Source organism: Phodopus roborovskii, unplaced genomic scaffold (genome assembly GCF_943737965.1).
Source record: "Phodopus roborovskii unplaced genomic scaffold, PHOROB, whole genome shotgun sequence".
Taxonomy (NCBI): Eukaryota; Metazoa; Chordata; class Mammalia; order Rodentia; family Cricetidae; genus Phodopus; species Phodopus roborovskii.
The window spans coordinates 9,299,456-9,325,721 of NW_026126410.1; the positions used below are offsets into that span (position 1 = coordinate 9,299,456).

At 37.3% G+C, this 26,266-nt stretch overlaps 1 protein-coding gene across 1 annotated transcript; it reads right to left on the reverse strand.

Annotated features, from left to right (window-relative positions):
* Window positions 1–2,001: 2,001 nt before the first annotated feature.
* Window positions 2,002–25,973, reverse strand: Cep44 (centrosomal protein 44). The gene is made up of 12 exons (XM_051182444.1): window positions 25,940–25,973; window positions 25,141–25,189; window positions 24,189–24,329; window positions 21,860–22,007; window positions 20,618–20,764; window positions 19,439–19,558; window positions 17,416–17,583; window positions 16,302–16,508; window positions 15,179–15,251; window positions 3,227–3,351; window positions 2,944–2,981; window positions 2,002–2,212 (listed from the first exon to the last, which is right to left on the reverse strand). The coding sequence occupies exons 3-12, from the start codon at window positions 24,275–24,277 to the stop codon at window positions 2,170–2,172; spliced, it is 1,158 nt and encodes a 385-aa protein (XP_051038401.1). The 5' UTR covers window positions 24,278–24,329; window positions 25,141–25,189; window positions 25,940–25,973; the 3' UTR covers window positions 2,002–2,169.
* Between the last annotated feature and the right edge of the window lie 293 nt (window positions 25,974–26,266).

Consider the following 26,266-nt stretch of genomic DNA (forward strand, 5'->3'; position numbering starts at 1 on the left):
GAATGTATTCCCTGTAACAACTTCTCACTAAAACACCTGGACAGAGCTGCTGTCTTCAGGGCAGCAGTCCTTGCCCTTGCCAAGAAATTCTATAAACAAGAAGGCTACTCTTCAACCCTGACTAGTACCTTCCACATTCCTTACAGTATTCCTACCTAGACCCATGAACAGTTGTTTCCTGGGTTCTCAGCTGAAGAACACATGCACAACTGCTCACTGGGCAGAATAAGCTACTGAAAGGCTCATTGGCAAGGGATAGACTCTAGAAATTCACAGTTAGCTGAGGGTCCATGATAAAACTACACCTTCCTCAAGACCTTCAGTTTAACCAAAGGGGATGTTTTATTATTAAAAACCACTATCAAATTCCCTGAGAGAAAACATTTTTGTAATGATTGATATATTTTATTTTATGTGCATTGGTTGTTTTACCTGCATGTATATCTGTAAGAAAGAACCCCTGGAACTGGAGTCACAGACAGTTGTGACCTGCCATGTGGGTGCTGGGAATTGAATCCAGGTACTCCAGAAAGAAAACCAGTGACCTTATTTGCTGAGCCATCTCTCTAGCCTGAGAAAGCATTTTCTAAATGAGAATAATTTGGCAATATCTATAATAATTTCAATGAGTCATACTTTATTTTTCTAGAAGTTGTTTGCAAAATAAATCTCTTGGTAAATGTAAGTATACAATACTACTGTAAGTTCATTTTTATTGATGTTGTTAGAAAAAACCCTAAATTTTTTTTTTAATTCCAGATTTCTAGTTCCTAATATAAAACTTTAATTTGCAATATCTATTATTTCATACATAAATTAGATTAGAAATATTATCCATACCCAGGCGTGGTGCCTGCCTTTAATCCCAGCAGAAGCAGGATGATCCCTGTAAGTTCAAGGCCAGTATGTTCTACAAAGTGAGTTCCAGGACAGCCAGGGTTCACAGAGAAACCCTGTCTCAACAAAAACAAACAACAAAAAATACAAACAAACAAACAAAACCAAAAAAGAAAAAAGGAAATAAAAGAGAAATTAGGGTTGAGTTTTATGAGTTTCACTAAAAGTAGAGTGATGTGCTAAGCACACGGTTGTGCTGTGAGTCCATGCTGGCACTCATATAAGGGTGTGGAATATCATTTACAAAACTAGATTCTCTTGACTTTTCTAAGTATACTTAATTGAAAAAATAAAGCTAACAGCACCCATTAATTCTAGAAATTCTTTTGAAATGCTACTAAATTCAGGGTTATATGCTTCTATATGCTAACATAAAATATTAGTTTTAAAGTATAAGCATTAAACATTTATTAGAATAGTAAAAGCTGCTTGTTCATTATTTCTATTTATAATAAATTAATAGTTTACTCAACAGTAAAATCAAATTGTGTAGTATAATGAGGTGACTAACATAAAATATAAAACAGGAAGATAGCTTTCCATAATTCTATCACCCAGAATTATAATCACCACATTTTCATTTACAAAGTTAGAACAATATTTACATAGTAACTTTCTCCGTGATCTTAATTTAATTTTAATTTAATTTTAAGACTTTCTCTCTCCATTAATAGGAAGTCAAAACCTCCTTTACCATATATCACATGGAAGGCTAACATCTATGTCTGTGCTGATGGTCTTAAGTACTCAGCAACACTTCACGTAGGGAACACATCACAGAACCAGGCTCTCTGTGTTCCCATGGTAATAAAGAAGCTGCTGCACTTGTTTCGTTCTCAGTGAACATTTTAACTATGAATTACAATCTATTCACCAGCACAGATTGCAGGAATGTACACATGAGAGCCTCCTGGGTACAACACGCCAGCCCTAGTTGGAATGTCTCCAATAGGATACAGACCATGGTCCTCTAGCACATACTTAGCACTGCCAGTAAATGTCAATACAAAAATACAGAGAAGGTATAACAACTTCACTCTGTAATAGCAATATACTGAAAGCTTTACCAAGAAATCAGAAAGAGAAAATTAGTACAATTATAGCTTACGATATTAAAAGTATTTATTTGGGAGTGAAAAAAACTCACATACCAAATAGAATTCAAATTCTTAATAAAATATTACAGTATATTAAAATTATACAAGGAGTTCTTAAATATAGCATATATAAGTAGCCAAAGTCCTAGAGATGTCCATGTAAAAAACTCTACAGTTAGTGACTCGAGCATTTCAGTAGCTCTGCAGTCTCTTCAAACCTGAAACAGAACAAATCACACGTCAGCCAAGTGCATAGCTCACAGTGAAGACCAGGACTGAAGCTGTCAGACACATGCTTCTGAGCCTAAGATAAATATATAGCTGTTTTTCATATTTTAGTAGAATTACTATTGATACATATAAATAGAAGAGAGCAAACATAAATAAGTCAATTCTTATAGCATGAGTTATTTTAGAAATTTTCAAATGTCAAAGAGCTTTCCAGTTTTTTACAGCGGCAGGGTATATAATATTGATACCATTTGATCATATATTTCCTTTAAACCACTCTTTGCTAAAAGTAGATGTAATGTTATTATTTGTCCTCAGTCAAAGTATCATTGTTGGTGCTATTGCATCAATAACTCACTGGAAACACTGGCAAGCCTAACATAAGACTGAGAATGTCTCCCAACTACTTATCTACGTGCACATAATATTATCAGAAATAGAGAAATCTGAATTAATCATCAACCAAAGCATCTCTGCCCTTTGTAACCCATGATTAATTCTATAAACAGTGTTTTATACCATTTGCTGGAAACCAAAACAGTGACTCATCTCATAAACACTCCTGGAAGGAGATTAATTATACACTGGAATCGTGAAGGAAATTCCACACCTGACTGAAATATTCAAGGTCTGAAACACATGTGTACATTCTATGTATACTACACTCCAATACATTTCCCTACAGAGAAAAGATTTCTGTTGCTCCTCTGTTACTTACATTTTTTTCATCCTTTCCATTTTCTGGATTGTTGTTTCCTTTAATTTAAAAAGCAACACATTTAGACAATTTCTCAAAGTAAACAACCCTCAAAGATGGAACATGAATACACAAACACTCTGAAACACTGCACAAAGAGACTCTAGTGAACACACAGAACCCTGCAGAGAGGAGATTTACAATTTCACCATTTTTCTTGCCAATAGTATATACTACACAGCATATACTATAATGATACTTGTTTCTTCTAGGAATCATATAAGCAGTTGGCAGCTTCTCTTACCTCTGAAAAATCTTTCAAACCACAGTAATGAATAGTAGAGCCCGTGGACGTTGATTCTGGTGATACTGTACTATAGCCAGACGAGCGGTATGTACTAGCTGGTGCCCCAACACTGTATTTTTTATCTGTGAAGAAATTACATTTTATACAATTATATAGTAGAGTAAAATAGTTATAGTTTTATTTACAGATAAATTAATAAACAGTTATTGGTATAGATAAAAAATGAGTTTTAATACTTTTTAAACATATGGTGACAGATACTAAGAATTCTCTAATAAAAGTTTCAAAACACATTTGGGCTCTGTGATGCATGCTTGTAATCACATGTACTTGGGAAGCTGAGAAGAATCATGGGTTCATGGCTGACCTAGGCAATATAGCAAAACCCTGTCTCAAAACTAAAAAAAGAAAAACCTCCAAAATCATTTCACCTTTATAAAGATAGAAATCATTTTGAATAAATAGGAATGTTAGTAATTAAAGCCATAAACTACTTGGGGCAACAGAGAAGGCTCAGCAGTCAAGAGCATTTGACAGTTCTTCCAGAGGTCAACAACATGGTGGCTCACAACCCATCTGTAGCCATCTGTAGCGGGATCTGATTCCTTCTTCTGGTGTACATGAAGACAGAGCGCTCATATACATAAAAAAATGAATAAATAAATCTTAAAAAATAAATAAACTGCAAGCTACTGAATTATGTGCTCCTTTCTCAGAATGAGCATCTGTGGTAACTAATGAACACACTGGGGGACTTGTCATGATTCTTTGATACTGCAAGCAATCTTGTAGCACTGCACAGCTGCTTTATCACTGCTTTGTGGCTAGTGGTAATTACTACTAATCCTTCTTCTAAAGTCATGTAAGAAATTAGAAAAACAAAATACAGTTTCTTTTTAAAACAACAACAACAACAATAATAATAATAACCCTTATGTAGGATATCCTAATATCAGTATGACAAAATCATGGCACATTTTCTCATTAACTCCATCAGTTATTGAATAGCACTGACATGACATTCTTTTATCAAATCAATCTTATACATCATGCTGTATTAAGAATAAATTTGGCTATAAAACAAAGCTAAAAGGAAACTGAATCCACTTAAAATGGTTTTCAACGCAAGCATTTGCTGTTTGCTTTGACTGATAGCAAAGTATTAATACTCAAGGATTAAGAAAATGCCTTTCATCTATCAAGCCCGATCCTCCTTGACTAACTTGTCATCTGCTCTGGCTGCTGCTTTTCTCCATGGAATGAATGGTTTTCTCAGCTTATTCTCCAGAACAAACTTAATCAGCCTGAATAAAATAGTCTGACTAATCAAAGCTGAACACAATCTAACTGACTTATTTTAGTGTTCCACTCTAAAATAGAGGTGTAATTCTGACTTGACACTTGGGACTGCTATTTATTGTCTACTTGTGACCTAGTTAACTGAGACTAACAAGGTCACATGGTACAGTTCTGAAAACTAGCTGGACACAGGTGCTTTTAGCAAGAGCCGTGGGAAATTGGCAATGTTAAAGAATAATTCAAAATCCAGTAGGAAATATAACTTCCATGTCTCTAAATATTGTATTAGTTTCTTCTGTTTGAGATGTTCTCTGAAGGTTCTGAACACTTTTTATGCTGTCCCAAAAAGAGAGGGGACAAACATGTGCAGGGCTGGGGAATGGATCTCTTCACCCTGAATCTTGGGGCTTGAGTTGCTTCATGTGAAAGAAAGTTAGCATTAGGCAAGCTAGGAGACTATTCAGAAGACATGCCACCAGGGACTCCAGAGGGTATCAAGTGCAGTATGCACAGAATGCCAGCCACATTTAATAACCATGTTGACTAAGTCTGTTTTATGCTCATGACAGTTTTTACTGTTTCCTTGAGTTCTAAGTAAAATCACAAGATTTTACTAGTTTAAATATGAGAGTTTCTTAGCCACACTATAGAAGACTAAGAAAAGAATTGTGAGTTCAGGTTGAAAAGAAAAGGAACAGCAGTGACCCCGGATACCAAGCCCTTGAAGCTGGAGTTAGGGGAGCACAGTGGGAGGGATTGTATGTGATGAAAGGAAAGCTACAAATGTAGAGACACCAGCTATTCTAGTCACCTCTCTTCATGTGATGACCGCTCTTTCACTGGCACTCGTGAGGATGTCATATTTTACTAGTAAGAGAACAGACAGCCTCTGTGGTCTTCAAAAGTTTGCAAGCCAGTGCTTATAAACCAAGGCCGAAGTTACAGAGATCTTTCTTAAGTATTCCATACATAGTAAGTTATACTCAAAAGTGAACTCATTATTATTATTATTATTATTATTATTTTTTTTTTTTAACAAATCTTCTCCCTTGCATTCTCCCTCCTATTAAAGAACACCAACTACCTGGTAGCCAAACACAGTGTAAGGTTGGCCTCATCCTTTCGTCTCTCCTTCACTGCTTCTATTTTACCAATAACCACAGTTCATTACTGATCCACCTGCCTACGTCCCTAGGAGATTATCTGCTCATTATCTTCATGACTGATGTCCTAGTAGAATCCCTCATTATTGTTCTGGAAAAACAATCACTTGGCCACTGCTGTTCCTGTCTATTTTAGTTTCTTCCAGTTGATCCTGAAATACAAATCTGAAAATATCAGCTACACTCTTTCTATGACTCCAGAATAAATTCCACGACCTGGTCTTTCCACTCTTCTGCTTCCACTCCATTCATGTACAAAAGCACTCCCTTCTTGCAGTCATACTGGAAGAAAATGCACTCTTTGGGGTACTACACTTGGACTAACCATATTTCTCTCTTCTGAGGATAAATGTAAAGCAAACAAACCAAAACCAACCTTGACAGTCTGTAACCTGTCTGGCAATTAACAGTTAAGTTACTATGTTCACTAATAAATAGTATTCAATAGACAACTCATGCAAAGTCACGAAACACAGAAAAGTGAAACCAATGTCATGTCTGAAGCAAGTAAATAAGGACAGTGTACACCCACTAAACTGATTGGACATGGACCTCACTCACTGACTGCTTCTCTTCCACTGGAAATTTCAGTTCCTTTCATTCTTGTCATCAATCATCATATTACTTCTGTTCCTAAGAGTACACAAACAAGCAGGCTTCTCAGATCTTTAAACTGTCTTCACTATCACCCACACATCCCAAGCACAGATATCTTACAGTTCCCAATAAATCTATGAAACCATGCATTCACTTTAATCATAATCTAAAACCTATTTTGGATAAAAGTTTATATTATTCTGAATCCTAGTACAGGGGCTTAATATTTTGGCTATGCACAGTGGGTAGATATTGGAACAGGCAAAACCAAACTTGGAAAAGGCAATGTTCTATAAAAGCAGGCTAAATGCTTTTTTTGGGAAGCAAATATATAACATACACACCTCCTGGACACAGAAGTTGCAGATACAATTTTTTTCTGCTAGACAGATCACAGGACAAAATTTATGCTCTTAAGAATTTGATAGCTGGGAACTCCCTGGGTTGGCCCCTGATCCTGCTGCTCCTGTCTCCAGTCCCCATCCAGAGCAGCACCCTTGGAGCTCTGATACACCCCCCACCCATCCCCACCGCCAGCCAACCCCCCTTACCCTGTGCCCTACCCCACCCATGGTCCTGCCAATCTGGTTGAGCACTGGGACAGAGGGTGGAGCCAACAGTCCACCCTACTTCGGAGACTTCTGGGAGCAACTCTGAACAAAGGAGACCTGATGATCCACGAGGGACCACTCCTAATTTCCACCTGCTTGGTCTCTGACCCCGCCTCCAGTCCTCTGCTGGAGTCCCGGGCCCCTCCCAGAGATCCACCTATCTCTGCAGGTCCACTCTGAGTTCCTGCATGCAAGATCCTTGACCCCCAAATCCTGGCCTCTGCCAAAGAACAAGGTCTCAGCTGGAGAGCGCCAGTTTCCAGTGAGATCCCACTACCCTGAAAAACCTTCTCAAGTTCCAGCTCAGCCCTTGCCCTCTTCCGCCAGCTATTGGCCAGAGCTATTGGCCAGAGCTATTGGCCAGAGGACCACTGTGAGTACCTGCTAGCATCTTCTTCTGGCTCCTCATCCTTGACCCCATCCCTGGATCCCTGTCTGTGGAGAAACCTCCTAGAGAGCTTGGACCACACAGAGCTACAGATATTGAATCTCAGACCAACATAAGCCCATCGGGGAAGTACCATAGAGAGAGGGGGAGACCCCCAACAACACCTACTGGAAGAAGCTATGGGAAGAAGGCAATACAAGAGAACAACTAACAACAGAAAGACAAGCATGACACCACCAGAATCTAGGGAATCTACACCAACTAGAATGGAACACAACAACAAAGCAGAGGAAGCAGAAGGGTATGACTTAAAAATTACCATCATAAAAATGATAGAGGCCCTCAAAGAAGATGTGAGAAAATCCCTTAAAGAAATGGAGGAAAAAACAAACAAAAAAGTGGAAGAAATGAACAAATTCCTTAAGGAAAGTACAGAAAGCCAAGAATAAACAATTAAGCAGGTGAAGGAAACAGTTCAAGACTTGAAACCTAAAATAGAGAAAATAAAGGCAACACAAACTGAAGGAATGCTGGAAATTGAAAAGCTGGGCAAAAAATCAGTAACTAAGGACACAAGCATAACAAACAATTCAAGAGATGGAAAAGAGAATCTCAGGCACAGAAGATAAACTAGAAGAAATAGATTCATCGACCAAAGAAAATCATAAATCCAACAAGTCCTTAACACAAACATTCAGGAAATGTGGGACACCATGAGAAGGCCAAACCTAAGAATAATAGGCATAAAGGAAGGTGAGGAAGCCCAGCTCAAAGGTGCCAAAAACATATTCAACAAAATCATCGAGGAAAACTTTCCAAATCTGAAGAAGGACATGCCCATGAAAGTACAAGAAGCATACCGAACCCCAAATAGGCTGGACCAAAGAAAAAAGACCCCTCGACATATAATAATCAAAACACCTAGCATACAGAATAAAGAAAGAATATTAAGAGCAGCAAAGGAAAAAGGACAGGTAACATATAAAGGCAGACCTATCAAAATTACACCTGAGTTCTCCGTGGAAACCCTCAAGGCCAGAAGGTCCTGGATAGATGTTCTAAAAGTATTAAGAGAACACGGATGCCAGCCTAGGCTACTACATCCAGCAAAACTCTCAATCATTATAGATGGAGAGAACAAGATATTTAATGACAAAAGCAGATTTTCCCAATACGTATCTACAAATCCAGCCCTACAGAAAGTATTGGAAGGAAAACTCTAACCCAAGGAAGGTAACTACGCCCACAAAAATGTAGGCAACAGATAATCCAACTACACCAGAAACCAAGGGTAAGGCAGAACTAATATATTCACATTACCACTGCCAACAACAAACCTAAATCAAATAAGCATCAACAATCAATGGTCCTTACTCACCCTCAACATTAATGGTCTTAACTCACCTATAAAAAGACACAGGCTAACAAAATGGATACAAAGACAGAAACCATCTTTCTGCTGCATACAAGAAACACATCTTAGCTCCAAAGATAGACATTACCTCAGGGTAAAGGGTTGGGAAAAGATTTTCCAATCAAATGGAAATAAGAAGCAAGCAGGTGTGGCTATCCTAATATCTAACAAGTTAGACTTCAAACCAAAATTAGTTAAAAGAGATGAAGACGGTCATTTCGTATTCATCTCAGGAGAAATCCATCAACACAGTTCTGAACATCTATGCCCCTAATACAAAATCACCCAAATTCGTAAACACTACTAAAACTCAAAGCTCATATAAAACCTCACACACTTATAGTGGGAGGCTTCAATACACCACTCTCAACACTAGACAGGACCACAAATCAGAAACTCAACAAAGAAACCAAAGAATTAACAGAAGTTATGTCTCAACTGGTATTAACAGACATCCATAGAACATTCCATCCAAAGATAAAAGAATATACCTTCTTCTCTGCTCCACATGGAACTTTCTCTAAAATCGACCACATACTAGGTGACATAACAAACCTCAACAGATACAAGAGAATAGGAATAGTCCCCTGTATCTTATCGGACCACCATGCTTTAAAATTGGAATTCAACAACAACACAAATAGCAGAAAACCTGCAAACTCATGGAAACTGAACAATGTGCAATTGCACCACTCCTGGGTCAAAGAAGAAATAAAGAAAGAAATTAAAGACTTCCTAATATTCAACGAGAATGAGGATACAACATACCCGAACTTAGGGAACACCTTGAAAGCAGTGCTACGAGGGAAGTTCATTGCGCTAAGTGCCCATATGAAGAAACCAGAGGACAGTCCCATAAGAGAATTAACAGCACAACTGAAAACCTTAGAACAGAGAGAAGCGAATTCACCCCACAGGAGTAGATGCCAGGAAATAATCAACTTGAGGGCTGAAATCAACAATATAGAAACCAGGAAAACAATACAAAAAATCAATGCAACGAAGAGTTGGTTTTTTGAGAAAATCAACAAGATAGACAAACCTTTATCCAAATTAACGAAAAAGCAGAGACAGAACATGCAAATTAAAAAAATCAGAAACGAAACGGGGAACATAACAACAGACACAGAGGAAATCCAGACAATTTTCAGGTCATACTTTGAAAATCTGTATTCCACAAAAATTGAAAATTCAAAGGAAATGGACAAGTTTCCGGATAACTATCACTTACCAAAATTAACTCAAGAACAGACAAACAACTTAAATAGACCTATAACCCATAATGAAATAGAAGCAGTCATCGAAAACCTTCCAACCAAAAAAAGTCCAGGGCCAGATGGATTCAGCGCAGAATTCTACCAGACATTCAAGGAAGAACTAATACCACTACTCCTCAAACTGTTCCACAAGATAGAAACAGAAGGTTCATTGCCAAACTCTTTTTATGAGGCCACAATAACTTTGGTACCCAAATCTCACAAAGACACAACTAAGAAAGAAAACTACAGACCAATATCCCTGATGAACATCGATGCAAAAATACTCAATAAAGTACCGGCAAACTGAATTCAAGAATACATCAGAGAAATCATTCACCATGACCAAGTAGACTTGCTCCCTGGAATGCAGGGATGGTTTAACATACGAAAATCTATCAACGTGATCCACCATATAGACAAACAGAAAAAGAAAAACCATATGATTATCTCCCTAGATGAGGAAAAAGCCTTCGACAAAATTCAACACCCTTTCATGATAAAGGTCTTGGAGAGGTCAGGGATAACAGGAACATACCTAAACATAATAAGAGCAATATACAGCAAACCAACTGCCAACATCAAACTGAATGGAGAGAAACTTAAGCCAATTCCTCTAAAATCAGGAACAAGACAAGGCTGTCCTCTCTCTCCATATCTCTTCAATATTGTACTAGAAGTTCTAGCTAATGCTGTAAGACAACAAAAGGAGATCAAGGGCATCCAAATTGGAAAGGAAGAAGTCAAACTGTCTCTATTTGCAGATGATATGATAGTTTACATAAATGACCCAATAAACTCTACTAGGGAACTCCTACAGCTGAAAAACACCTTCAGCAAACTAGCACGATACAAGATAAACTCAAAAAAATCAGTAGCCCTACTTTTTTCAGACGACAAAGAGACAGAGAAAGAAATCAGAGAAACATCACCCTTTACAATAGCCACAAGCAACATAAAGGATCTTGGTGTAACGCTTACCAAACAAGCAAAAGACCTATATAATAAGAACTTTGTGACTCTAAAGAAAGAAATTAAAGAAGATACCAGAAAATGGAAAGATCTCCCATGCTCTTGGATAGGTAGGATAAACATAGTAAAAATGGCAATCTTACCAAAAGCAATCTACAGATTCAATGCAATCCCCATTACAATCCCACCACAATTCTTCACCGACCTTGAAAGGATAATAATCAACTTTATATGGAAAAACAAAAGACCCAGCCAAAACAACCCTATGCAATGAAAGAACTTCAGGAGGCATCACCATTGCTGACTTTAAGCTCTACTACAGAGCTATAGTTCTGAAAACAGCCTGGTATTGGCATAAAAAATAGACAGGTAGACCAATGGAATCGAATTGAAAATCCTGATATGAATCCACACACCTATGAATACCTGATTTTCGACAAAACAGCTAAAATTATACAATGGGGCGAGGACAGCATCTTCAACAAATGGTGCTGGCACAATTGGATGAGGGTGTGTAGAAGACTGCAGATAGACCCATGTCTCTCGCCATGCACAAAACTCAAGTCCAAATGGATCAAAGACCTCAACATCAATCCAGCCACATTGAACCTCTTAGAAGAGAAAGTAGGAGGTACCCTTGAACAAATTGGTATAGGAGACCGCTTCTTGAACATAACTCCAGGGCACAGACACTGAAAGAAACAATTAATAAATGGGACCTCTTCAAACTTAGAAGCTTCTGTAAGGCAAAGGACACAGTCGACAAGACCAAACAGCAGCCCACAGACTGGGAAAAGATTTTCACCAATCCTATATCCAACAAAGGGCTGATCTCCAAAATATACAAAGAACTCAAGAAACTAGTCAACAAAACACCAAATAACCCTATTCAAAAATGGGGTACAGAACTGAAGAAAGAATTCTCAATAGAAGAAATCAAAAAGGCTGAAAGACACTTAAGAAAATGTTCCACATCCTTAGCTATCAGGGAAATGCAAATCAAAACAACTTTGAGATACCATCTTACCCCTGCCAGAATGGCTAAAATTAGAAACACCAGTGATGACTTATGTTGGAGAGGATGTGGAGAAAGTGGAACACTCCTCCACTGCTGATGGGAGTGCAAACTCATACAGCCATTTTGGAGATCAGTATGGCAGTTCCTCAGGAAAATGGGAATTAGTTTACCATAGGACCCAGTAATCCCCCTCTTAGGCATATACCCAAAGGATTCACATCCATGCAACAAAGACATCTGTTCAACTATGTTCATAGCAGCACTATTTGTAATAGCAAGAACCTGGAAGCAACCTAGATGCCCCTCAATTGAAGAATGGATAATGAAGATGTGGCACATCTACACAATGGAATACTACTCTGCAGAAAAAATAATGGTATCTTGAAATTCGCAGGCAAGTGGATGGCACTTGAAGAAACCATCCTGAATGAGGTAACCCAGTCACAAAAAGAGGAACACAGTATGTACTCACTCATATATGGATTTTAGACCTAGAGCAAAGGATCACCAGCCTATAATTCACATCACCAGAGGAACTAGGATACAAGGTGTATTCTAAGAGATTCATATAAAGTCCCTCACAGAACTGGGAAGGAACAAGTCCCCCAGAGCTCAGGTGAAGTGGGGTGGGGGCAGCGAATGGAGAGAGAAGTAGGAGAAAATGAGGGGGAAGAAAGGAAAACATGTGCGACCAGGAAGATTGAGCCTGGTTAGGAATAGAAGATAGGAAAGAGAGAGACAGAGACAGAGAGAGAGAACATAAAAGAGGGAACCAATATTGGTTTGAAGATAAAATTGAACACAAAGAAAGGTCTAGAGAACTACAAGACTGCTCCCATCTAACAATTTGAGCTTCTGTGGAAAGGCTATCATAAATGCCCTTCCCGGAGAGTGAGATCAACAACTAACTTCTCCACGGAGCCCTCAACTAATGCTGTTGAAAACAGGATCAAACACACATACATAAACACTGAGTCGACCTAGAACCCAGATGCAGATGGAGAGGACAAGACCATGCGGCAGAAACATATACAGACAGCTTACCTGAACAAGGAGGAGCTAAAGACCACTAGACTGATAGCTGGGAAGCCAGCATGGGACTGACTCAGGCCCCCCTGAATATGGGCCTCAGCCAGAAGGACTGAACAGTCTAAGAGACCTCAGACAGTGGAGCCAGGATGTATCCCTGGTGCACAAAAGGACTTTGCAAACATATCCCCCATGGAGGGATAACTGCCTTAATCTAGAGACAGGAGAGAAGCCCTATTCCCTACTTCACATGACCTGTCAGATCTACATGACCCCAACTGGATGGCATTCCCCTACATATGGAATTGGGGTGGGGGGATGGGAGGGGAGGGTGGTTAGACTGCATGTGAGAGGGCAGAGAGGGTAAAAGGGAGGGATGGAGGAAAGAAGGGAGGGAGGGAGGGAGGGGTATCTGGGATCAACACGTAAAATAATAAATTAAATTAAAAAAAAGGCTTTGACTCCAAAATTTAAGGTGAAGGACAAGTTCCTGGGGAAAAGGATTTCTATTTTTGTTTCCACAGAAAATGAAAAGATGTGGATTCCTTCCAGACTAATGTGGTTTGATCATACCAGACCGCCTGAAACAGAGTACCAGGTAATTCTACATTCAAAACAGCTGGATAAAGCAGCCTTCCAGACTACAGCCAGGATTTCTGTATCTTCTTAGAATCCCCCATGACAGCACCCCTTACTAGCAGGAAGTAGTTTGGAAAGAACAACGCCCAAATTCCCAAATATTGTCTATAAATGTTTGTTTTCATTTAATTGGACTTTGTTATATAAAATAAAATAAATTAATAAAAAACAGAATTTTTGATATTTGTCAAATCTATGAATGACAAATGGAAAATCAATGTTACCTAATGTGAAATCTGCAGTCCATGATAAGTTTAATAATTTAAAAAGCATCTCAGTTAATGTAACGATGGGAACTATCCTCTGTGCAAGGATAGCAATATTTGCACTAACTTTGTAGTGTTGAGGAAAACTATCAAAGTGGGTTGTCTGAATTCAACATTGTCTACCATACAGTAATTATGTGGCCACTGGCATAGTCACCAAAGATTTTCAATGAAACTCATTTTCCTCATCTGGAATATTAACATATGGATAACAATAGCATTTATATTACAAGGTTGTATTAGGAATGAGTTAATACAGCAGTGAGAACAATGCTAAAGTACATATTGTGAAATGCAAATTATTAACATATAGCAGCTGAAAAGATCTAAAGATATTAAATATCTATAGTACTGAAATTTAATCTCATAATAAATTGTCAATTGCAGAAGTCTTGTTTCTTTTTACAAACATAACTTAATCATAATGGGATAAAATGTAGACCTTTCCTAAATTATAAGACTCAAAGAATAAAAGCTTTTGCTGAAAGCAGAGATTCTTATACTCAGAATGGAAATTATCACTAGGTGGTTGTGACATTAAAAAGGCCACTCCGGTTCTAAACCATTCTCATTTTATTACTGTAAGTGGTTCAGATAAAGCACTTAACAAATTTCTGAGAAATATACTTTCTCCTGCCACAGATCTTATTTATACATAAGAATGTTACTACTGAGGCTTAAAATTTTAACTTTTAGAGGTCTACTTTTCTTATTCAACACTACTGTGTTATTCTAGAATGATTAAAAAGTGAAAATCTCCCAAAGCCTGCAAGCTATGCTCTGAATGACATATAGTCTAGTTTTATAAGCAATTCTTGGCAGTCTCTATTTTCTATTCACTATTTTCTTTGTTCTAAGAAATCTGTAATTTTACTGAGAAAAATGTTTAACAAAAATGGGAATATGGCTCCGGTCAAGTGCTTGGTAAATTTGATTTCCAGAGCCATGTTTTAAAAAAAAAAAAAAATCAGATGCATTAGTTTGCACCTACAATCCAACCAATAGGGTGCTAAAGACAGGAGGATCCTGGGAGTTTGATGGCTAGCAAGTAAGCCAAGTCAGTGAGTTCCAGATTCAGTGAGAGACTATCTCAAAGAATAATGTGAAAGGTAAATGATAAGGAAGATTGATATGGACCTCTGGCTTACATACATACACATACACACACACACACACACACACACACACACACGATTGCATACACAAACGAGAATGCTAGCAATACCAAATGCCCATAAAAACTACTGTTCTGAAAATGTTTGCAAGCCAATGATACTAATTCAACTTAAGAACTTACCAAAGGTTATAATATCCGTGCCACTAACAGAGTCATAGTCTTCACTTGCTGCATTAAGATCAACACATTCATTCTGGAATGTACAGGAAAATATTTAGAATAAAATGAAAGGTGATTCATTTTATGCTGCTTACTGTAGAATATAAACAAAGCAGAGAATGTTTAGTTTTAATACATTTATTTAACAATAATATGTAATTCTCATGCATGAGAAACAACTATTTAAGCAAGGAAGCAGAGAGTAACCTTGAATCTAAAATTGTAGTCTCTAAAAGTGAAAGATAGACTAGAAACTGAAACCCTAAGAAATAATATAGTTTCAGACTACATAAGGCAACGGTAAATGTGGTGGTTTGAAGAAGAATGGCCCTCACAGACTCTTGTACTTAAATGCTTGGTCACCAAGGAGGGGTACTATTTGAGAAGTATTAGGAGGTATGGCCCTGGTAAAGTAGGTGTATCCATGTTGGAGGAAGTATGTCAACAAGGGTGGACTTGGGGTTTCAAAAGCTATGTCAGACCCAGTTTCTCTCTTTCCACCTCTCCTGGCCTATGGTTCAGGATGTAGCTCCCAGCTACTGCTCCAATGCCCGCCCTCCTCCCTGCCATGATGATAATGGACTAGGCCTAGAAACTATAATCAAGCCCCTAAATGTTTCCTTTGTAAGACTTGCTTTGGTCATAGTGTCTCTTCACAGAAACAGAATAGTGACAAAGACAGTAAATTTCTAAGAAATTGACTTTATGATTGAAGTTAATGCATAAAGAAGGCAAAGTTTCAACTTGAGCTCTTCTACAATTTTTCCTGTAAACTGAAGCCCTTTGTCCTACTAAAATACATACAATAATTTAAAAGTTTTTCAAAACATTCTTACCTCATTCTAAGTATGCCAATACTATTAATCAGCAAAGCTCAACTTAACAGGTTTTACCAATTATCTTATTTGATAGAAAACAATAGCAACAAAAAGTATAAGAAAACATGTTCAGCTTAAGCAGACTTCATTCCAATCAAACATTTTTTATTTCTAAGGACTTCATGTGTAGTGTTCCCAAAAGAACATACAGATGTCACTAAGATGAGCATTTTACTGTACTTGAGGCAAGCTTTACATATTAATACCTTTTTAGACAAAAGCATCTCTGTTTCAAGAAGAGTGACTCGACTTAGGAGATTATTCCAGGCCTTCTCATCCACCATCACTTTCCCTTTTGTTGTAGCTTCCAGACACTCAAGCCTTTTCTCTACCCAAGTCAGCTTCTTAAGCTTTTCTTGGCATTCAGCAAGCGCAATCTGAAGTGCAATAATCTCAGGATTATCACATATATCCTAAAATGACAAACAAGATTTTAGATGATATGACGTGACATTCCTTTTTAAAGGAATCAATGCACTTCTATTTTCTTTGTGCTATTCTGTAGCTAAGGAACACAGGAGTTCCCCTGTTGACAGCAGTGGGCCTTATCATGAGGCTGCTAGATGTGGTTTTGATGATTTCATTTTCTCAGCAGCCACCTGTGAATTAACCTGCATGATGCTCTTAGATTAGGCAGTACAATTCAACTATCATTAGCCAGTTTCTTAGACAACTCTACTACAAATCCAAGAGGAAATAAGCAAATGACAATGTGCTGATTTCCTAGAGTGTCATATACTAAAAAGTAGGCCCATAAATAAAATTTCATAAGTCCACAATGCATAAAAATCACAAGACATTAGCATTTTAGCGAAACCAGGAGGGATTATATACACAATGGTATTTGTGTCAACAAGAAGCAATGGAAAAGACAGGACAGCCACCACACAAAATGCTAGGCAGGGGTTTATTGCAAATGCAAAGCCACTCTGGACTATATACTGAGAACATACGCCTTGGGGAAAATATAGCGAAGACTCACCAAAGAGAAAATGGGAATGGCAAGCTTTTCTATTTACCAACAGAGGAAACTGTGATAGAAAATGCCACTATGCAAAGTGGCACATCACCCATGCTGGATTGTAATTTCCCTGGTGTATACCAACTCTCATTTCTCTTTGCTTTACTTCTAACTTGAGAGGAAAACTCTAAACAAATCTTGATAACTGGAATCCATTGAATCACATTTAGTAAGATTGTGTGACTCTTAAGTAATAACATAGATGTCATAATTTAAGAGTTCAGAAATATTGCAACTTTCAAACCCTGAAATAATTGTGGATACCAAATAAGTCTGTTAAAAAGGTCCTCAGCCCTTACTTTTAGCTCAGCCTTGACTTCAGAGGCCTGCTCATCAGCAATCAGCACTTCAGAGCTCTTCCCTTTTGAATCATCACACCCTTCACTCACTTCTGTTGAACACACTGTCCCTTCGGGAATGTCAACATTATCTTCGGTGTACAGGTGACGGATCACTACAGCTTTCTTCTGCTGAAGGACAAGCATGGAAGAACTACTTCATTGGTTTTTCTGCACAATTATGTATACTCACAACAGTTCTCTAGACATTTACATTTTGTAATGTAAATTAAATGTAATGTAAATTAAAAACATTTACATTACCACATACAATGTATCACAATGTAACATGCTAATATTAATATTAATGTACCTGTGAAACTGTGGTTCAGTTTTTTTTTTTTAAAGCATTCTTATGTCTTAGGTTAAACACAAAATATATTTTAAAGATATCTAGGTTTGTTTCAATATGCTGGAGAAAAGTGGGTATAGTAAAGATGCATGAGGATTAGAAAGGATTTTATTAATTGTTGAAACAGGATGATCCGTGCTTTTGTAAATGTTTGAAATGTTCCATGATATAAAGTTAAAAACAAATAAACAGAGAAAAAGAAAGTATTAGGTGGGATAGTACACAATTATTATCCCAGCACTCAGTAAGCCCAGGCAGGATTATAAGGTCCAGGCCAGCCTGAGCTATATAGTGACTCTGCCAATAAACAAACAAATAAAAGTTGTGACATAATTTACAAGTAATCAACTAGTTGTATGAGGACACATTGTAATTTTTTCCTATTGAACAATATATGTATGTACGTACGTATGTATCCACCCTCAGCCAAATATCCAAAATACTAAAAAGGGTTAAGTACTAACAAGGACCCCACTAACCGTTTACCCCACTGCCTTTCTGCTTATGTATTGTCTGTACAGACACTGAAAACCCTAACATGAGATAAAGAAGTCATAAACTGCATCCACAGGAGAGGAGGTCTCAGGAAGAAGACAAGTTGCTTCAGCACTGACTCAACTTCTGTGTCAACTAAGAAATAATTTATAAATTTATTGCTTTGTAGCAGTTATTCAAGTTCTTGGTACTAAAGCTCTACTAGTCATGTATTTTGGATTAGGTAATAAATAATTCTATGTATTTTACTTTATTCAGAAAGAATTTATATCTTTATCTAATTACACATTGTTTATTCATCTGTACTCTTGTCCTCTCACCTAGAAAGAAAATAGCTGGAAGTACATTAATTATTACAATGGCATTTTGGCTTAGAGCTCCCCTTGGATATGGAAAAAATCCCAACTCTAAATGTATTGGATTCACTTAACCACAGATGCTCAAAGCTGACAAAGGCAGAGACAATCTATACCTAATAATAAAGAATACTCAAAACCAGATTATTATATAATCTATATTTTTGGTTTTCAATGCATCTAAATGAATCATCATACCCACTCTTGTTACTAATGGGTTACGATTACATATGCAACCCTTTTTATTGATGATCAGGTATGTAATTAAGAGTATATGTTGAGAGGCTGGAAAGATGGCTCAGGTTAAGAACACTTGAGACACAGGTTTGAATTCCAGCACCCACATGGAGGCTTACAATCACCCATGACTCCAGTTCCAAGGAATATGACATTCTCTTCTGTTCCCTTCTGGTACACAGACATAAAATTAAAAGAAAAAACATAAACACACATAATTTTTAAAAAGTAGATGTCAATGTGTCCACAATATAACCTTACTAAACTTTATCTGGGAAATAAAAAATAATTCAAAGTTAGAAATAGTAAGTCTGTTTGAGTTTTCATTTTTCACTCTTCTGCTAAGACTATTTGAGGGGAGGAGAGGGGGTAATAAGAGAGGCAGTGGGGGTAGATATGATCAAAGTACTTATGTAAAGAAATAAGATAAACTAATATGTACTAATGAAAATGCCTTGTATGTTGTGGTATCTGACTACAATGTTTCACCAAATGCCAGTCAGAGAAATGAATCTTAAGATAGGCTTCTGCGCCTAATTCACACCTTTCCTGAGGTCATAACCCTGCCACTGATGTCAATGCCAATGGCCTGTGCAGGGGGGTTCTCACTGCTCCAAGGTTCTGGCTTTTCAGAGATGCTCTTCTTTCTTTGGCATGATGGAGTCTAGGAAAGGAGAGCAATCACACAAATTAAGACATTTCAGAGAAGTATGATATACGTTTAGTTTCCATTATTTCATACTCATTTTTGATAATAGCGAGTTGAAAGTGATGAAACATGCTTTTGCTTATATGTTTATTGTAAATTAAAGGGAAGCTGGTATGGTGGTGCCCTGATCTCATACTTAGAACTATGAGGAAGGATAGTTGAGGCCAGCTTTAGTTACACAGAAAGTCTGAGGTCAGCCTGGGCTACATAGTTGAAAACAAACAAGAAAATAAAACAAAAACTTCTAAAAGTGACAAAAATACAGTATCTTTGAACTGTTAATTTAGTTCCAAGTTACAGATATATAAGACATGTAATTAATGTCAGAGAAATGGTGATTCTTGAGAGGGTTATATGCTATATGTGAATAATGTAGCAACTATGGCATCCGATATGTGAGCTGAACAGAACAATGGCATTTAGAATTAATTAACTAGGTGCTTATGGCCTTGGCCAGGTACAGACCATAGGACATTCTGGTATTGCAGTGACCTGTTTTCTGCAGGAAGCTAGCTGAGACATACATACTTCCTGTAGAGAAGATTCTGAGATGTAAAAGTTTGGAAGGAAGGCTCTTCAGCATCATCTCTATCATTTTACACATTCACATCCCTTCAAATTCCATCTTGGTACTAAACAACCCATGTCTAACCTTAGTTGGTAGAAACACCTTTGATATTTCCACAAAATTCCACAATATGCACACAGCATTAACACAGGAATTCCTTTCAGTGCATGCAATGCTCTCATGCCTAAGTGTCTGGGGTTTCACCTACCAAGCTTAGCTGCCCACTCCCATCCCTGAAGAAAGGGACTAATGCTTTTGCTTTGATAAATCTGTTACTATGCTTAAGTCTCTTCTATGTCTGCCTTTGAATTCTTAGAGTCTAATGAGACAAAGAGCTTCTGGGTCCAGCAAGTCCAGTGACAATTGCGTTTTTGAATAACTCACTATTTATTCAAATATTAGAGTATTTAGCATAAGTTAGCACTGAAATCTACTCATAAAATCACCTTGTCAGAGCCAATCAATTCTTTGTGCTTTTTCATCACACAATTCAATATGTCACAGGCAATTTGGATTTTCCATTCTGCAAATCCAGACTGTATAAACTGCTTTTTTGTCAAGATTGGTTTATAATCAAATTGATCCCGAAGAAGCTGTGAAGAAAAAAAGGTAGTATTCATTTAAATCAAAATTATATAGCCACCTGTTTGGAGGGTATCTTTGAGAGCAAGTCATTAAGTAAAGGTACTAAAATTACAGAACTGGTATTGAGTTACAATAGAGATGAGAAACAGATTGCCAAGGATATGCCAGAGGCGGGGGAGGGGGGGAGTACGAGAGACGAGAGGGGGAAAAAGGGAGAGAGGAAGAAAGGGAGAAAGGGAGAGAGCACTTCAGGATAGTCAGAGCTGCACAGTGAGACCTTGTCTGGAAAAAAGAAAACACACATACACACACATATCACAAGTCACAGTACTTGACCAAAATTAATGGTAAGTGTTAAGGTTTTTAAAAGTCAAAATCAACTGAAATCAAAGTCAGTCTCCATTCAGGTGTCTAGATGCTACTGCAGATAAGAGACCTGGTTTCTTTCTCAGTGAACAAACTATGGAAGTTTCTATTTGTATCTCACAAGTCAGTTAATGCAGAGGTCTGTGGACTATATGTTTTCTCTTGATCCTCCAGTACATAAACTGTTACTAAAATTTCATAGAAAGCAGGCAAATTATAGCCAGTGACAAATACTTACCAGTTGCCATAATTATAAAACATTGCTAAAGCAAACAAGAATTGCAACTTAATTTCAATAGAGACCACATTTTAACAAGATACACACTTATAAAAATACTCTGCCAACTAAACATACATGTAACACATGACAACATGATAGTGGCCCTAGATTATAATGAAGCTTTCTTCTATTGCCTAGTATTTTAATTATATTATTTGCATATTTAAAAACACAAATATTTATATTATAATATAATTCACACTATATACAGAACAGAAACATGTTACAAGTTTGCAGTCCAGGAGCAACGGGCTATGTATATAGACAACATCTAGGTCTGTGCAAGCACACTCTGATATTTGCCCAATGGCAAAATTGCCCATCAATGCATTTCTCAGGATGTACACCACAGTTAAGTGAACATGCAATTGTATTTTGATAAGTATTACTAAAGCATTGATTTTAAAAATCATTCAATAGTTTCTCAAGTAATTACTGTTTCATAAACTCAAAATACCTTATAGACGGTATCTGTGAAGCGTACGTCATTCTTTGCTATGAGCTCTATATTGGATTCCATCAGAAGCTCTGATATATAAGGGGAGTATGAGGTAAGAGAATAGCTAATGATGGGCAAAGATGCTGCTGTGTCCCCCTTCATCAAACTGTCAGGGAAAAGGGAAAAAGACTTCATTAGACAGCTCCCAAAGTTGCGTGATTAAGGACAATTAGCAATGCTGTCAATAATTTAGTTGTTACAGATACAATAATGAAGCAATGTATGACTCTCCGGATTGTATCTCCCACTCTAAAACACCCTGATCTGACTATGAAACAGTACTGTTCATTTTCATGTTCCCAAAACCTCACTATAGCTGTATAGTCATCTCCTACAGTTTTTAATGGTTTTCTAAAGTTTATTCTAACCTGATCTATTTTATTTCTCTTATTAATACAAAATATCACCCTACAATTCTCAAGAATATTTATGTTTCTGTAACATTCATTACATTAACTTGTTTATTCCTACACAAACCTGCAAAGATTAATCACATGAACTCTAAGTTACAAATGAGGAACACAATGGCTTATGCTGTGATTAGACATCCACCTTCTGCTTTCTTAAGAACTATGCCATTTTAGCTTGTGTTCATGTCTGAGAGAGTATCCTACACATTGTCTTTCTTCTTTACGACTCATTAGTTAAATGCTGATTTTCATGAAGCCATCTTCTGTCTAATCCATATTTAATTCTCAGTATTGGGTGCCTCATGCTGTCTATTTCTAATTGTCTACTTTTTTACTGGTGTAAAATGCCTCTTGGGCAAAGAACTGTCTCCACCTTGACCACTGATTTGGACATGCAGTCCTAAGTGCTTGCAGGAGACAAATATAAAAGACTACTGGATCTTGCCAAGTCAGGGTAAGACAGCCATTCTACCTCCCTGCTGTTGTTGTGGTTTGTCAAGTTCTCTTGGCCTTAGCCAAAACTGGGTGTACCAACACTGCTGTGAGAACTAGGTGACTGTCCAGGTGGCTTGCTGTTTCTGTCCTTGCTGCACCTTTTGAAAGTTGCCCATCCGCACTTCCTGTCTACCCTAGTATCATTATTTTCCTTCTCAGGTCTTGATGAGGTTAAAGATTAAACTATCACAACTATTATTCTGTCTTCCTAGTTAGATATATTAGGTACTAGACTTACGTTTTCCAGCTTAGGACAACTCTGTTGTAAACTCCGTTATGCCTTCACCCTAGGACTAGATATGTAGGTTATTTTGTTCTCAATTTTCCTTTTCTTAGAGCACACTTGTTATTCACTGTTTTGTATATAGTTTTATATTAAGCCTAAATCTTTTCTTTTGACTAAAAGGAAAATTGTAGTGAGATAGTCATTCTGTAGCACTGACCACGCTCATTGGGTGGATGCAACCTGTGAAAGGAGGTCTGAGGAAGAGCTGGGGAAAAGCGCACTTGCTGGCGGGACTCAGACAGGAGAGCATCCGGTGGAATTTCCTAGTGTTCATCTGTCTAGGTTGTAAGTTATTTCTCCCTGAATAAACATCTATTCGGCCTATTTGTTTATCCTGATCCTTATTTAACTGTGATACCTCCCCATCTCAACCCCAAAGTTTTAAAAAAGTTTTTAAATATATATTTCTGTGTGTGTGCAACACATGTGTACATGCCCATTAGCGTAGACAGATATAAGGCACCTGTGAGTTATGAGAATTAAACTGTATATACATCAGTCTAGATACTGTCTCCGTATAATTTTAAACTCACTGGAATATAATGGATTTTATTAATTATATAGCCTACCATTCTCTCATTCCACAGAATAGATTTTTATATAGCCAATATGATCACAGATGTTAACCATTTTAATGGTTATTTCTTTGTGTATTCAATGTAGAGAAGATAGATTTTATACATTTACACCATGTGTTTTGTTAGTATAGAAGATTCCAATTAGTGAGACATCGCATGGCTTTAAAAATCTTATTAAAAGGCTCAGTGGTTAAGAGCATCTGCAGCTCTTCCAGAGAAACAGTTTGATTCTCAACATACTAGCACATACACTCTGGTGCACGCATGGAGAGCAGGGGAGCTGGTTCTCCAGTTTCGATGTGAGTCCTGGGAATTCAAGTCCACGTCATCAGGTCTGGCAGCCTTTACCAATTTGCTAGCCCAAGAGTGAATTTAGAAAGGGTCCATTCAAACTCTTTATGATCATTTCACACTTTATGTTCATGGCACACACTATCTTAAACTTCTGGCAAAACAAACAAACAAAAAACCCAAAATAACATAAATAGTTTTCAAATACCAAATGTATTATAGCTTACCCAACATAATCCACATCATTAGGGTAATTTAGCAAACGAAGCACTTGTTCTAGTTTCCGCAAGCTTCTTTTTAAGTCACCTGTTGCCATTATTGAATATTAGATTCAGCTCCAGCTCTTAAACAATCTTATAACTTCTCATCTGAAATTAAATGATGAAGAACTGGTTGGATGCACGCTTTGGGAAGCTGCCCCGCTCTACTCTGTACGTGCTCCCCCACTCCTGTTCCAGCATATCTATGTCACACTACTTCTACATCTCAGAGCTGAGCACACTGCTTACTGCACGGTACTGACTGTGAACCCTAAATGTGTTTCATCTAGCACTCTCCCAAATAGTTCACCTTGAATGATAATGGACTATAATAGTTACTTTCATGCTGTGACCAAATACCTAACAGAAGGACACTCAGTGGAAAAGTGGCTCCTCGGTTCAAAGCTTCAGGGGATAGGGACCCTCTTGATACGGAAACCATGGTGCTAGGCATCTCCAAGTTGGCAGGAGGGGAGTGTGTGGTGGCTAGCTCACATTAATTCAGACTAGAGGACAGGACAGCACAGAAGTGGGGTCAGGCTATCATCTCAAGGCACCTTCACTCCCTAGGCTACTTCCCTAGATAGGTTCCTATCAAATATTCCACAATCTGTCAAATTAGCACCCCAAACTAGAGATCAAATGATCAATTATATGAACCTATGGAGGACACTTTACAGCCAAATCATAGCTGGTACCATTTGGAAAAACATATCAAGCTGAAAGTCTCCATCGCCGGTAATACTGAAAGTTTATAAAAGCTATATAACTGATTAAAAAATGAAGACAAATTTAGCACAGATTTAGTTACTATCCCCAGGGCATGAATTCCATGTAGTTGCCAATCAGATGCTTGTCTTAAAAAACAAAACAAATTCATAGTTTACCAATATCTTATTCAAGAAAATTGTAAAAGTACCTTGAGATATAAAATTCTCTGAGAATGAAGTTCCTTTAAAATGAAATCACTGACATTGAAAAAAAAAAAAAAACAATTCAAGAATTAGATGAAATACACTTTATGTGATTTTGCCCACAGTGTATGTTTTAGCAACTATCCAACAATTAAATGGCCCCCTTCAGATACCTCCTATCTACATACATACATAGAGAAAAATAAACCTGGCAATTTCCAAAATTCTAAGCCTGTGCCACCTCCCATTTCCGTAGCCATTCCCCTAGATTTGGGCACCTTATTTTCTCTCTGTAGGAATACACTCTCATTTTTGTCTGCTCATCATTAACATGGTGAAGAACAATATGCTGAATATACTTTTAAGTACTCTTGCTTTGTGTCATGTAACATTAAATTACATTGGTTAGATATTAACACATTTAGGCAATGAGGATTTTAGGGAGGAAAAAAAAAAGGAAGTGATCCTAAAATAAAATTATACAAAATATTATTCACAACTATAAGCCTTATTTCATATTTTTCGAGATGCCAGGGCTAGGTAGGCATACAAAAGTGTTAAGACAAGACCGACTTCCCAGATCAACTTTTCTTGCCTAGAAAAGGCAATGTGGGAACTATTCTCATTTAACTAAAAACCTTGTTCCTGGAATTTAAGATTGCAGGTCTGATCTTATTTTAGTTTCCAGACCCATCTGACTTAACACAATTCTTTTCTTTCATTCATATCCCATCTTCCCAGGACATGTAATTTTATCTAATACTTTTTCTTGCAGAAATACATTTATCTTTACATTATGTCTACCTCCGGTAGTGATATTTCTGGCAATAAAGTATGCCTCGGTTTCATATCATCTTCACTACCAGCAGAATAAATATTTTGAAGAGTAAGACTGAAGTACAGCTTGGATCTGTAGGTGAAGGAGAAAAATGATATGACAGGAAAGAAAAACATGAAGACATTTAAAAAGATCATAGATAAATGTTTTCAAGGAAGGATTTCCCAGTTTTTAAAAAATTGTTAAGCACTAAAATTAAGATTACTAATTGAAGCCAATAAAATACTGATACATATTTACACTTGATCTTAGTCAAAAGGCCAAGCAGTAAATCTCTATGAATTTCTGAGATA